This window comes from Aphelocoma coerulescens, chromosome 11 (genome assembly GCF_041296385.1).
Source record: "Aphelocoma coerulescens isolate FSJ_1873_10779 chromosome 11, UR_Acoe_1.0, whole genome shotgun sequence".
Taxonomy (NCBI): domain Eukaryota; kingdom Metazoa; phylum Chordata; class Aves; order Passeriformes; family Corvidae; genus Aphelocoma; species Aphelocoma coerulescens.
This window is the reverse complement of record NC_091025.1, coordinates 2,569,155-2,581,583: the sequence shown is the minus strand read 5'-3', so window position 1 is coordinate 2,581,583 and position 12,429 is coordinate 2,569,155. Positions and strand designations below refer to the sequence as shown.

Below are 12,429 nucleotides of genomic sequence, written 5' to 3'. Positions count from 1 at the left end.
GGGCAGACAGAGCTTCTCCTTTATGCTCCACGATCCCGCTACACCACAAGGATCATTCAGTGGAGGGGATGCAGGGGATAAATCATGCCCAGGGTTTGGGGGACAGGGTCCTCAGACAAAAACTTGGGCCACTTTTGGGACTTGGCAGCGGACGAGGCACTGACGGAGAGGCGCCGACACCGGCACTGAGGTTTCACTTCGGGGAGGTAACAGAGAGGAACCCAAGTGAACAGAAACCAACGAAAGTATTTGAGTCACCAGTCGCCCAAAACCACCGAGACAGGGCACAGCTGCACCAGCAGCTCCCTGGAGCTGCCAAAGGCCGGGCGAGGCGCAGGGTTGGGTGCCCAGAATGCGGGCACTGCCTCTGGATTGGGGCACTTCCAGACACCACGAGCTTCCCAGATGGGGATGGCAGCTCTGTTCCTGCCTGGCTCACAGGAAAAGTGAGAGGTGTGCAGGAATTCCTGCTGGAATTTCACAAAGGCCACCGTGACTCTGGGCCAGAGCTCCCTTGTGTGAAATCAATGCGCTCACCTTGAAATCTGCTCTGGAACGTCAGCCTCGGAGGATGCCTCGTGATGGATTTCAGGATGGGGAAATCCAGCTTAGACCGGGCATTGAACCTAAGCCCAACACTTCTGCAAGCCCTTCCTGAGCAAAAAGGGGTCCCCTGCCCACCGCCATATGCCCACCCCATTATCCTTCTTGCATCCCACTGCCTCCTTCCCAGTCCCTCCTCACCCACCAGGTATGTCCCCCTGGAATCTGTTTGGGATGGAATCCATGCTGCTGGTTAAGGTCCCAAACCGAGCCCTGAGCTCTGACACACAAAGACAACACTAAAAATAACCAGTGCAATAAAAGGCACCTCAGCTGCCCGCGGCTCTTCCGCGGTCTGGGGTGGAAATTGAAAGAGCCCTGGGTAGGAGCAGGTGGCTCCAGGCGAGCACAAGGTGGTGGTTTCCGAGGAAGGACTTGGCCCTGCACATCTGGGGAAACCACGAGTGGGGTTTCTGGTGTCCCAGGCCCCAGGCCATGGTGGGTTTCACGTGTTGTTCCAGCACAGCCCACAGCAGGTGCCTCGCTCCTGACACTTCAGGGTTTCGGCTTTTCTATTTTTCATATATTTGTGATCCTGCAATTCTTTACTCCAAACTCCATCTACAATTCTTTATTCCAAACTTTACTCTAAACTCCATCTACAGTGTGAGCTGCTGGTCTCCCATCTCGGCCAGACAAAACAATTCCTCTCCAGGCCTGCAAATCAAGGACAGCTCACTGCCTCAGGCCCCGAGAAATGTAAACAAAAGGGAGTTGGGGAGGGAAGCAAATTTGGGGTGAATCACTTCATTACCTGGAGCTGTAATTGGAGGATGAACCCCCAATATGCAAACGGACCAAACTTATAAAAGTATGAAAACCAGAGAGCCATTGTCCATTTTTGGGTGTAGCCTCTGGCATGAGGGGGGCTTCAGCTGCCCTGAATGTACCTGAAGGTCCTTCAATAAATATAACCGGTTCTCATTCTCTTAATTTTGTCTGGCCTCTGTTTTCAGGTCATCCCAAGAAGGCATCACTCCCACCTCTGCCCTGCCAGGCACCACGGGAGGTGAGGCTTCCCCACTCTCTGAGGGAGCAGCGAGGGCCAGAGCAGGGTTAAAGCCCGTGGGCTCCTCAGGAAAAGCAGAGAAAGGCTGAGCAGTGCTCGCAGTGCACCCAGAGGTGCCATCCCCACCTCAGTGACAGCATCCCACGGGAGGTACAAGAGTTGGGGTCTCCTTTGCCTTTAGGATCCTTGTGCATCCTAAAAAACCTTGGTCTGCAGCCAGCTCCTGTCACAAGCACCAAGTCCAGGTGCTGTAACACCTGCAGAGGATGCACACAAGGGCACGAGCATCACAGCAGCAGGGCTGGGGCATGGATTCAGGAATTCTCTTAATCCTCATGTTTGATCACAAAGTTCAAGCTGGCTCTCCCATCTCCCCCTAGACAATCTCCCTGGATGGAGAAATGTCCTGGTTTCTGCTGGGATAGAGGTCATGTTCTTCTCAGTAGGGACGAGCAATGGCATTGTGCATTGCTTGCTTCCCTTGGCTTATTCCCCTTTCCTTTTCACTGCAATTACTATATTTTACTTTTTTTTTTTTTTGTAATTAGAATCCTGGAATGGTTTGGGTTGGAAGGGACCTCAAAGGGATCTCATCCCACCCCCTGCCATGGGCAGGGACACCTTCCACTATCCCAGGTTGCTCCAAGCACCACCAAACCTTGCCTTGAATATTTCCAGGGACGGGGCAGCTACAGCTGTGCCTGGGCTTCAGCACCCTCACAGGGAAGAATTTCTTCCCAAAGAATTTCATCCAACTCTTATTAAACTGCTCTCAACCCACAAGGTTTACCTTTTCTTTCCAGTTCTGCTGCCCATGAAGGGGTAACAGGGAATGAGGGAGGCACCTGGCTGCCAGCTGCGATTGCACCACGAGAGGACACAGGGGAAACGTTCCCATTTCCCATGGGAAAAGAGGAAGCCTTTGGGCACAACCACAAAAAACTGCCCCAATCCCATAACCTTGAAGCTTCACACCCAGCTCAGTGCTGCAGCAGAAGAGCAGGGACACATCTTCCTCCTCACTGGAATGAAGGATCTCCAAGTGATCCCATTTCCCTCCCTCCATCACATTACCACATTTTGACTCTTCTTTCCTGCCTGGGGATGAATCCAGGAAGTTGTGGAAGAGGAAGGAGGTGACAGAGGCTTAACACAGACGCCACCACAGGTAAAACCAAATTAGGGAAAGTCAGAGATCCCAGACTCACCCCACCAGCTTTGAGACCCCACTCAACGCACCCAAAAACCACATCACAAGAGAAATACAAAATATAGCACTTTAATTGCAGGGAGATATAAAAACTTACCCCCCAAAAAATTAATAAACCTCAGGCATACAATAAATAGGCAGCTTTGGTGGCACGCACACATGTGCAGCCCCGCTTTGGGAGGCACCAGCAGCTCCCCAGAGCTGGGGGCACACTCAGAGGCTGTGAAAACGAGGATTTACACATGGATGACGCTGCCTGGACACGCTTGGGAGAGCCCCACACGTGTGTTGGGGAGGGTGAAGCCAAGCTATTCACACTACGCTGCAATCTTGAAAAATTAAAATTCTCTGTGTTTATATAAACTCTGGCTCTGGTCAGGAAAAATGAAGATTCCTAAGTTCTCATAGTCAGTATTTACACATAGAACCTCTGCATCAGTTTCCAAATTGCAATCCACTTTGGCACGAAAGAGAAACGCATAAATCTCACAGCAAAAATAAAGAGGAATCTCAGGAGTTCTCTTTGGGAGGCACACCCTGCCTTCCACCAGCAGGACTCTTTGAAGGGGGAAAGCTGACTCCTGGATGGAATTTCCTAAATTTGAGCATTCTAAGGCTTTTCAAGAGTCACCTCCTATCAAGTTGCTGCTCTCAGCAAGGTCTGAGTTGCAGATTGTTGGGGCAGGTGCTTAGAGCTGCTGATTTTTGGTTCTGCTCGACTGGCCATTAACAAAGGTAACACAAAGCAAAGCCAGCCCTGACCTCCCTGCATAGCTTGGATGCTCCCTCATCCCCCAGCTGTGAGCTACAGACAGTCCTGGGACTAGAAAAGTCATTTTTATCATAGATTGTTTGCAGGTGCTGAACATCCAACCTATTTGCTCACAGCAATTTCCACCACTGGATTTATACAGACTCTGCACTGGAAACAGCAAAGAAACAAAACCCAACTTTCCAAAAAAAAAAAAAAACAACAAAAAAAAAACATTTTAGGCACTCATGGGACTAATCTGGGTGTGGATGAGCCCAGCCCAGCAGGCTGGGAGGGGAGCAGGGGGGCTCAGACTGCGATCTGCTGGTTCTCCCGGAAGAGCGGCCGTGTGGCGCAGATGTCCTGGAAGATCCGGTAGCCCTGGTCGTGCTGGGGCTCATCAGCCATGGGGAGCATGGGGCTGGAGCTGCAGGTCTTCCCAGCCTCGTCCACCACCTGCCTGAGGTACAGCTGCTCCACCTGGGACAAAGGAAAAAGGTCAGGAGGATGCTGAGTGAAGAGGGAGCTCTTTGGACATGTCCCATCCAGGAGCTGGGGGACACACAGCAGAGCACAGGCGGCCAAGGTCCTGCCAGGACAGCAGGTCTGACTCCACAGGCACCTCCAGGAATGAAGGAGCAGCCCCAGGAGCTCCTCCCAGCAGGGATACTGAGGTGTAAGAACAGGCTGGGGATGTCCCAGCACATCCTCAGTGATCCTCTGGGGCAGACACCCACAGCAAGGAGAGGTGACCAGGTCAGAGCTATGCAGGAGGCACAGGACCAGTCTGACCTTGTAAAATCCCCCCCCAGGACCTCACAGACCTGGCGGATCTCTGCTTGCTCAAGAGGGAATGCCATACCCTGCTTGGCCCAAGACGCTCCAAAATCCCCATCCTGAGGCTTTTCAATCCCAGAACTGCTGCAGCTTCTCCAGGGAGAAGTTTCTGACCAGAGCCACGAGGACTGACCCCATATCCCACCCCATCCTCCACCCTCCTAAGGTTTCCCAACCCCACTGCTGCCAAGCACAGCTGTTTCACCACATCACTGATCTTAAATCCACCAGCCCAGGGATTTACTCCCCCATTCCCACAGGAAAAAGCTGAAGTCCCAGTGCCAATGCAGGATCAGGAGGAAAAGCAGAGACTTCCCTGCAGCTCACAGAACTTGTGCCCTTAGGGAGCTTCCCTGGCAAACCCAGATCCAGGAATGTGATGAGCAACAGCCCAAGCACCAATCAGGAGGCTGTGGAAAAGCACCGAACTTCCCCCCCCCCCCAATCCAGCCACCCAAATGCCCCGTGGCTCCAGGGGGTGGAGCTCTGCTGGCAGAATTCCCACCTCGTCTGGATCCCTTTTTCTCTCAGCTCTCCGTACCTGGACGAGGATGAGTTTGCACCTCAGCGGCACAGCATCCGGAAATTCCTCCCCGAAGCACAGCATGACTCTGCTGTCTGGGAAGCGGCCCTGGTTGTTGTAGTACTGCTGCAGCTCTGCAAGGACAGAGGAAAACCTGGAATTTGCCCTCCAGAGGCTGCCAGCCTTTGCTACACGCCCCTGGGATCAAACACCCTGCAAAGAAGCTGTGGGCTCATGCAAAGCCTCCAACTTTGGAATTTGCCACGTGAGCCAAAACACCACATTATTCCTTCCTAGGTCTGGGCGTGTCACCTGCTCATCCGGAGCGCTTGGGAAGCCAGCAGCGATGGCTTCAAAGTGGTCCAGGAAAAAAGGGCTCCACCTTTTCAACCCCACCACAGGGCCCAAGGGGGTCCCCCACTGGGTGCAAGCTCCAGAAACTCCCTGTGCGTTGTCCCAGGGCTTTGGGATCCCAGAATTGCCTCTGCTTTTCCAGGGAGCAGTCTCTGGTCAGAGCCACAGGGGCTATCCCTGGTATCCCATCCCCTCCTCCACCCTCCTGAAGGTTTCCCAACCCCAAACTGCTGCCAGCCAGGGTTGTTCACCACATCTGCTGGCTGATCAACTCAAATCAACCAATCCAGGGGTTAATTTCCCACAGGAAAGAGCAGAACTCCTCACATCAAAAAGCAGGAGGCTCCTACAAACCTCGGAAGAACAAGTTGGTGTCAAAGATCTTCACCACCTCATCCCGGTCGAGTTTGTTGGGCCTGTCCTTGTAGGCCATGGTGTTCCCGCTCCAGAAGACCCTGCCCTGGCACAGCCTCTTGATGAAGATGCCCTGCTTGTTGCTGTGCAGGAGGACACCCCTCTCCAGGTGCCCAAAGAGCTTCTTGGTGATCTGCTTCTGGCGGTCGTTCTGGATGGCGTCGGCCGAGGGGAACCGGACGTGCTCCAGGGCGTCCGGGGCGTAGAGCTTCTCCCCGTGGCCCGAGGGCTGGCCCAGGGAGATCCTGCAGCCCTCAGAGCACGAGGTGCTGACGTGGCCCACCAGCCTCCCGCTGTAGTAGAAGCTGATCACCATCTGGGAATAACCTGGGAGGTGATGGACACGCACATCTCATCAGGAAAGGACAAACCTGCTCCTCACTGCCGTGCCCAAATCCCAGATTTCCTGGGAGGGACATCTCCCTCAGCCTGGTACAGGGCTGAGCAGCGAGTGAGAGCTCCCAATATCACAGAACCATGGAATGGTGACCTCTGGAGATCACCTAGTCCAACCCCTCTGCCCAGGCAGGGGCACCTGGAGCAGGTGACACAGGGACAAATCCAGGTGGGGCTGGGATGTCTCCAGAGTGGGAAACTCCAAAACTCCCTGGGCAGCTGTTCCAGTGCTCTGCCAAGCTCCATGGGAAGTTCTTCCTCACACTGAGGTGGAACTTCTTGTGGTTTAGTTTATGGCCATGAAACACATGGAACCCATTCCTCCTGCCTTTGCTCCACACTCTCCCCATGCCATGGGCAGAGCCCCCCATTCCAAAGGCTGGCTGATCCCAGCATCCCAAGCAACTGCTCTCTGCCCCATGACAGCAGGCAGGATCCATCCCTGCATGGAAATGTGGGCAATCAGGAGGGTGCAGCACCTCCACAACCCAAAGCAAAGCCTCCCTCAAGGTGGGGGACAGAGTCAGAGCCACCTCCTGCCACCACGCACAGAGAGGGGCACCTGCTGGCCAGGTGAGGTGCCTTACCTGAGTGGTACTGCTCGTAGCTGGAGTATCCATTCATCAGGGGCAACGCTGTGGGCACACAAAGCTGAGCTGAGCCTCCATTCCCAGCTCCCAAATCCCAAGCCCCCAGCTCCCCCTCAACCAGCCCCCTCATTTTCTGTCCCAGTATTCCCAGCTCCCACATGGGAGATGCCAGCAAAAGCTCCCAGGTGGATTTCTTAATGAGCACTTTAAACATCCTTAATAAGGAAAATAAAATAAACTGCTCCCCACTCCACATCCCTGCACAAGGAAGATTTTTTCCTGCCCCAATAATCTCCCAAAACTCACACAAGCTGTCAGCTACGTACCAGGGCTGGGCTGCTGCACCCACCAGTCGGGTATTGGGGGGTTCCTGCAGGTCTCCTGGGGGGGTGAGGGGCTCCTCTTGATGATCCCCAGGTATTCATCCACACAGGAGGGCTGTGGGATACCAGAAACCAGGATCAGAGCATGTTGGATGCCTTGCAGCACTTGGAGAGGGTCCAAAAGGCAACACCAACCAATTTTTGGGGTTGGAAAGATCAAGTTTGGCATTGCCCAGGTTGTACATTTGAATAAAACCCTCAAGAGCTACTGAGGGAAAGCAGGCAGGTGTGGCAAGGCCAAGAAGGGGCACAGAGCTGGGACAGACTCCATCCCCCAGTGAATTCTCTCCCAGCTGAATGCACATGGAAAGCAGGAGCCAACACCAGAGCCGTGTCCTGGTGCTGGCTCCCAGGAATGAGCTGCAAATCCAGCTCCACAGACGGAATTCTTGGAAGGCAAGGAATTTTTATCAGGCAGCCTGACCCAGCACTCCTCCTGCAGCCAAGGTGAGGCCTCACCTCTTTGATGAGGTCATCGATGGCAGAGGAGCTGCAGTCCATGTCCGTGACATCGTTCAGGCTGCTCCCGCTGGCAATCCCTGCTTTGCCTGGAAGGACAGGTGGGGATGCAGTGAGAACACCCACACACATCCCAAGCACAGCTCATCTTGAGGGGTTTTAGAAACCTTTCAGCCAGTGAAAGTTATGAAACCAAGAACCACAGCAGAGCCACATAACAGCACCTTGGAGAAGCTCGCAGCCCTTCCAGAGCTGCTTTTTGGGGACAAAAAAAACCACTTTACAACCCATTTCCCCCCTGCACAGCAACCAGCAGCAAGAAAAATCAAAAGTCTGGCTGGTAACACAGAGCTGGAGCAGAGGAGAGGGTCTGGGGTTTTTTTGAGCACCCCAGAGACTGGGGCTGCTGCTTCTCCTTTTTCCACCAGCCACCCCAGTGCAGGGGTGCTGCTGGTGGGAACCTGCAGTGCCATTTGCATAGGGGCAGCACAGCCCCTGTGTGAAAGAGCTGGAGGGGACAGAGATGCTAAAGGCAGATTTCCTGACAGCAAAATCATTCTCTTTTTTGCACATTTTTAACATTAAAAAAAAAAAAAAAGACAAAGCACACACGCTCCCCTAACCACAAACAGGGTTATAGTTAGTGTGACCTGAACCACACCGGACAGCAGAGCAGCTCTCTGCAAAATCATTGCAAGAAAAGGGATTTACTGCAGCTCCTCATCATCCTCACCGGGTAGGGGTTAGGAGGAAAAAAGGTTGAGGCTCATGTCCCTCCCCTACAACATCCTTAGGGAATGGGAGCTCCCACGAGGCTGCAGCTGTCCCCTATTTCCTAAGGGTTCAAGGGGTTAAAAGAAAAAAAAAAAACAAGGCTGGCCTTTCTCCTCCCCTCCCTGTCACCACAGGGGGACATCTGCAAAGCAGGACAAGCAGGGAGCCAGAGCACAGAGCAGGGTCTGGCCAGGAAGCTCTGCTCGGGTGCAGGTCTGTGCTAACAGGATGGACCCGCAGCGGGGGTCACTCCTTTGCTGGGGAACTCACATTTCTGCTCCTCCTCTGGCACGATCCTGTAGACCTTGTAGGGCTCAGAGATGTCCAGCTGGGACCTGTCTGTCACCTCCTCAAAGTCAGGGCTCTTGTTCAGAGCGCAGCGAAGCCGCGTCTTCCACGTGGCTGGCTCTGCTTTGTCACCTTCCTTGAACTTGCCTTTGAAAACAGCCCAGGCCTAAAGCAAAGAATGCAAAAAAAAAAAACCCTAAGAAAATCCTCCCTGCGAGCTCTACAAAGCCTCTCAGGGAGGAAGAGCTGGGGTTGCAGAGAGCATTTTGCATCTTGCACCCTTCTCAAGCATCCCCTGGGGATTCGCTGTTTCACTCCTAGACTGCACAGCCACCACACCTGGGGGGCTTTTGGGGTGCAGAGCAGCACCATGTACCCCAAAAACGCAGAAAAGTCTTTTAAAACCCAGGATTTCAAAAAGCAGAGGTCAAAATCATCATGTGTGGCTTTCACCTCTGCACCTCGAGCTGCCGGGAACACGAGGAATTGCTGCTCAATTAAAAATCAAAATGAACCTCATTTTCCAGCTCCTGAGTAAGAAAGGAATAAATAAATAAATAAATTGGTTTCTCTAAGATCAGAACAAAATTTGTGCTTTCAGTAAGAAAAATGATAAGGGAATATAAGGCAGGAGAATATATTTTACCCCTGAAGGGAGATTGCAAAATACTACATATTTTTTAAATATATGTATTTATTTCTTTTATAGTTATTTCTGTATTTTCAGATGGCTGAGTTCAAGGCCATCCTCATAACTCAGTGCTCCCAACCCAGTTGTCACTGAAAATAAACTCGCTCACCAGATACTTGGAAGTGAGGTCAGAGGGAAGGGAATTCCTGGGGAACTTTTTGCTTCAGGATAGAATTTTCCCGTTTTTCCCCCAAACTGGAAATCTCCCCTTTCAGTAAAATCCTTCCTTCCAACTTCAAAGCCTTTTTAGGGTGTTTTGTTTTTTTTAATACAAATCCAGCATTTTATCAAGAGAAGCTGATGAGAAGTTTTGTGCCGGTCAAAAGCTCCTTCTCATGTCAGAGCTGGATTCAAACCTGCTGAAAGCAAACCTAAAACTGGTACTAACTTTTGATAAAAAAGGAATAAATCATCCCAAAAAAAGAAAAGAAAAATCCTAGGAGACCAATCACAGCATCTCCTGCAAGGGTTAAAGATGTAAAACCCAGAGACAGCGTGGCCACGTCCCACCAAGAGACAAAAGCAGCACCACAGAGCCCAGGAGGCACCAAGAAAAAGCATCAACCACCTGTGCCTACCTTGAAAATAGAAGCATCCACCTCCTGGTTGTAGTCCTGCTTCCCGGCGTGCTTCCACGGGATGCGGAACATGGATTTCTCCTCGTTCTCCCAGATGAGGCCGGGGTACAGCTCGCTGTCGATCTGCTCGATCAGCCACTGCCGCAGCCGCCTGCCGCCGTTCCGGTCACACATCCTGCAGGGACAGAGGGGGCCAGGCCCCGTCAGCTCTCCCAGTTCCATCCCAGCACAGCTGGGGAGCAGGGATAGGGCTGGTTTGCCCCAGGCTCAGCTGGCAGTGGCACCACCTGGAGCTTTTGGAAGCCCCACATGCCAACGTCTGCCTGTGGAATGAGATGGAATTTAACATCCCTTCCAACCCAAAGCCTTCTGGGAATCCCCAATCCTATAATTCTAGGATTAAAATACCCCCCAGCCCACCTCCTGCTTCTTTTAAAATGAGAAAAGAATCAAGGCTATTTCCTTCTGAGTTGCTACAAATTCTTCCTCCAGCTCTACCAAAGTTCCGCTCCCAGAACCAGCTGACTCAGTGCTCTGCTTATTCCTATTTTGCTGTGGGATAAGCAGATGGATGGGGATTAAAGCCCCCAGCTGTGCTGTCACCTGAGCAAGTGACACTGGGCAGGCCATCCCGGGGTGCCAGAGCTGTCCCTGGCTGTCTTGGCACAAGGACCTGTCCCAGAGGGAACAGCAGCTCCTCTCACCAGGCACCATCCGGGGAGCAGATGCCAGCTCCAAACTGCATCCCAAATCCTCACAGGGATAAGGGACACACAAGGCTCAACCCTCCCTGTCACGACAGGAGCTGGTGGCCTGGCAGAAGTGACCAGCAGCCCCTGAATCGACTTTCCAGGCATTTTGGGCTCCAAATTTTACTGGACTGCCTCTCCCTCGTTCGTGTGTTATTTACTGCCCCAGTGGAAGATTTTGGGGGGGAAAACAAGGATGCTCCCAGCACAGTCTGAGACCCAGTGGTCCCTGCTCTGCCACGGGATCCCACCAGCTCAGTGCCACCAAATTCCATCCCTTCTGCACTGCCCAGCAGGACACAGAGATAGCCCTGGCTATTCAGAGCACAGCCCCTGTTTTTTAGGATTGGTGAGCACCAACACCACCAGCCCAAACACCAGAGAGGGCACAGCTCTGGATGTCCCAAAAAACACGCCACAGCTCATCCCTGGAGGAACAGGGGCACACGCAGCCTCTCTGGGAGCTCCTGCACCCAACCCGAGTCATGCCAAAGGGAAAAACCTCAGAAATCCCGCAGAAATAGGACGCTCCTAAACCACCCCGTTTTCTAGAAAGCTGCTTCCCATCGCAGCCAGAGGCCGGAGCTCCATCTCCCCTCCCCGAGAGGGAGTCACACGCTCGGGACGATGTCAAGGAGCCCTCCCAAGCGGGCTGGAGGCGGCAGCCCCGCACCGTCACCCCGCAGCTCCAACCCGCTCAGCCCGGGCTCTGCCGCGGAGCACCGGGGGCAGCACCGGGAGCGCTCGATCCTTGCGCAGGGGACCACGAGCACCGGGCTGGGGACATCCCGCACCCCTACGGTCCCGCAAACTTCCTGCCCTTCCCCGCATAATCGGGGAAGGCGTCGGGACCTGCCGGTACCTGTCCCTCAGCCTGTCCCTGCCCATCCACGGGAAATGCCGGTACCTGTCCCTGCCCACCCACGGGAAATGCCGGTACCTGTCCGTCAGCCTGTCCCTGCCCATCCACGGGAAATGCCGGTACCTGCCCCTCAGCCTGTCCCTGGCCACCCACGGGGAATGCCGGTACCTGTCCCTGTGCCTGTCCCTGCCCACCCACGGGGAATGCCGGTACCTGTTCCCGGCCGGTCCCGGCGCAGGTCCCCTCCCCGCGCTCCCGCTCCCGGCGCCGCGCCCGCGCCGCTCGCTGCGCTCCCCTTATATAGCAGCGCTTATGAGGCCACGCCTACAATCACGCCCCCTCCGCTCTCCACCAATCACCAGCGTTTTCCTCCTGGCGCTGCACCCAATGAGGAGACAGCGCCCTGCGGAGCCGGCCAATGAGGAGCGTCCCGGCGGGGCACGCGCCGCAGTTTCTCTTAAAGCGCGGCTTTCCCCGAAATCAGCTGAGCGGGAGGGGCGGGGCCTCGGCGGAGGGGGCGGGGCCTCGGCGGAGGGGGCGGGGCCTCGGCGGAGGGGGCGGGGCCAAGCCGCCTCTGAACCGGGTCTCTCCCGGGCCGGTTCGCCCCCATGGTTGCCAATCTCAAATTAATCCATCCCAAATTCCAACCCAGTTTCCCCAGTCCCAGAGCAGTCTTCCCAGAGCCAGACTGGTGCATTACCAGTCCCAGATCAGTCCATCCCCAGTCTCAGACCAATAGCCCCCGTCCCAGATCAATCCATCCTCAGCCCATGATCAGTATATCCCCGAATCAACCTCCCCAGTTCCAGACCAGTCTCCTCAGGTCCAGATTAATTTAGTCCCATACCAGTCTTTCCAGTCTCAGTCCAGCCTCCCCAATCCCAGATCAGTTTCCCCAGTCCCAGACTGGTCCCTCTCCAGTCCCAGATCTTTCTATCCCCAATCCCAAACCACCCTT

General features: G+C 54.1%; 1 protein-coding gene across 1 annotated transcript; it reads right to left on the bottom strand.

Moving 5' to 3' along the window:
• Positions 1-2,875: 2,875 nt before the first annotated feature.
• On the bottom strand, positions 2,876-11,741 carry IRF8 (interferon regulatory factor 8). Its single transcript, XM_069026976.1, has 9 exons — positions 11,685-11,741; positions 9,861-10,035; positions 8,574-8,757; positions 7,530-7,618; positions 7,014-7,125; positions 6,685-6,732; positions 5,642-6,028; positions 4,952-5,067; positions 2,876-4,053 (listed from the first exon to the last, which is right to left on the bottom strand). The coding sequence occupies exons 2-9, from the start codon at positions 10,032-10,034 to the stop codon at positions 3,883-3,885; spliced, it is 1,281 nt and encodes a 426-aa protein (XP_068883077.1). The 5' UTR covers position 10,035; positions 11,685-11,741; the 3' UTR covers positions 2,876-3,882.
• Between the last annotated feature and the right edge of the window lie 688 nt (positions 11,742-12,429).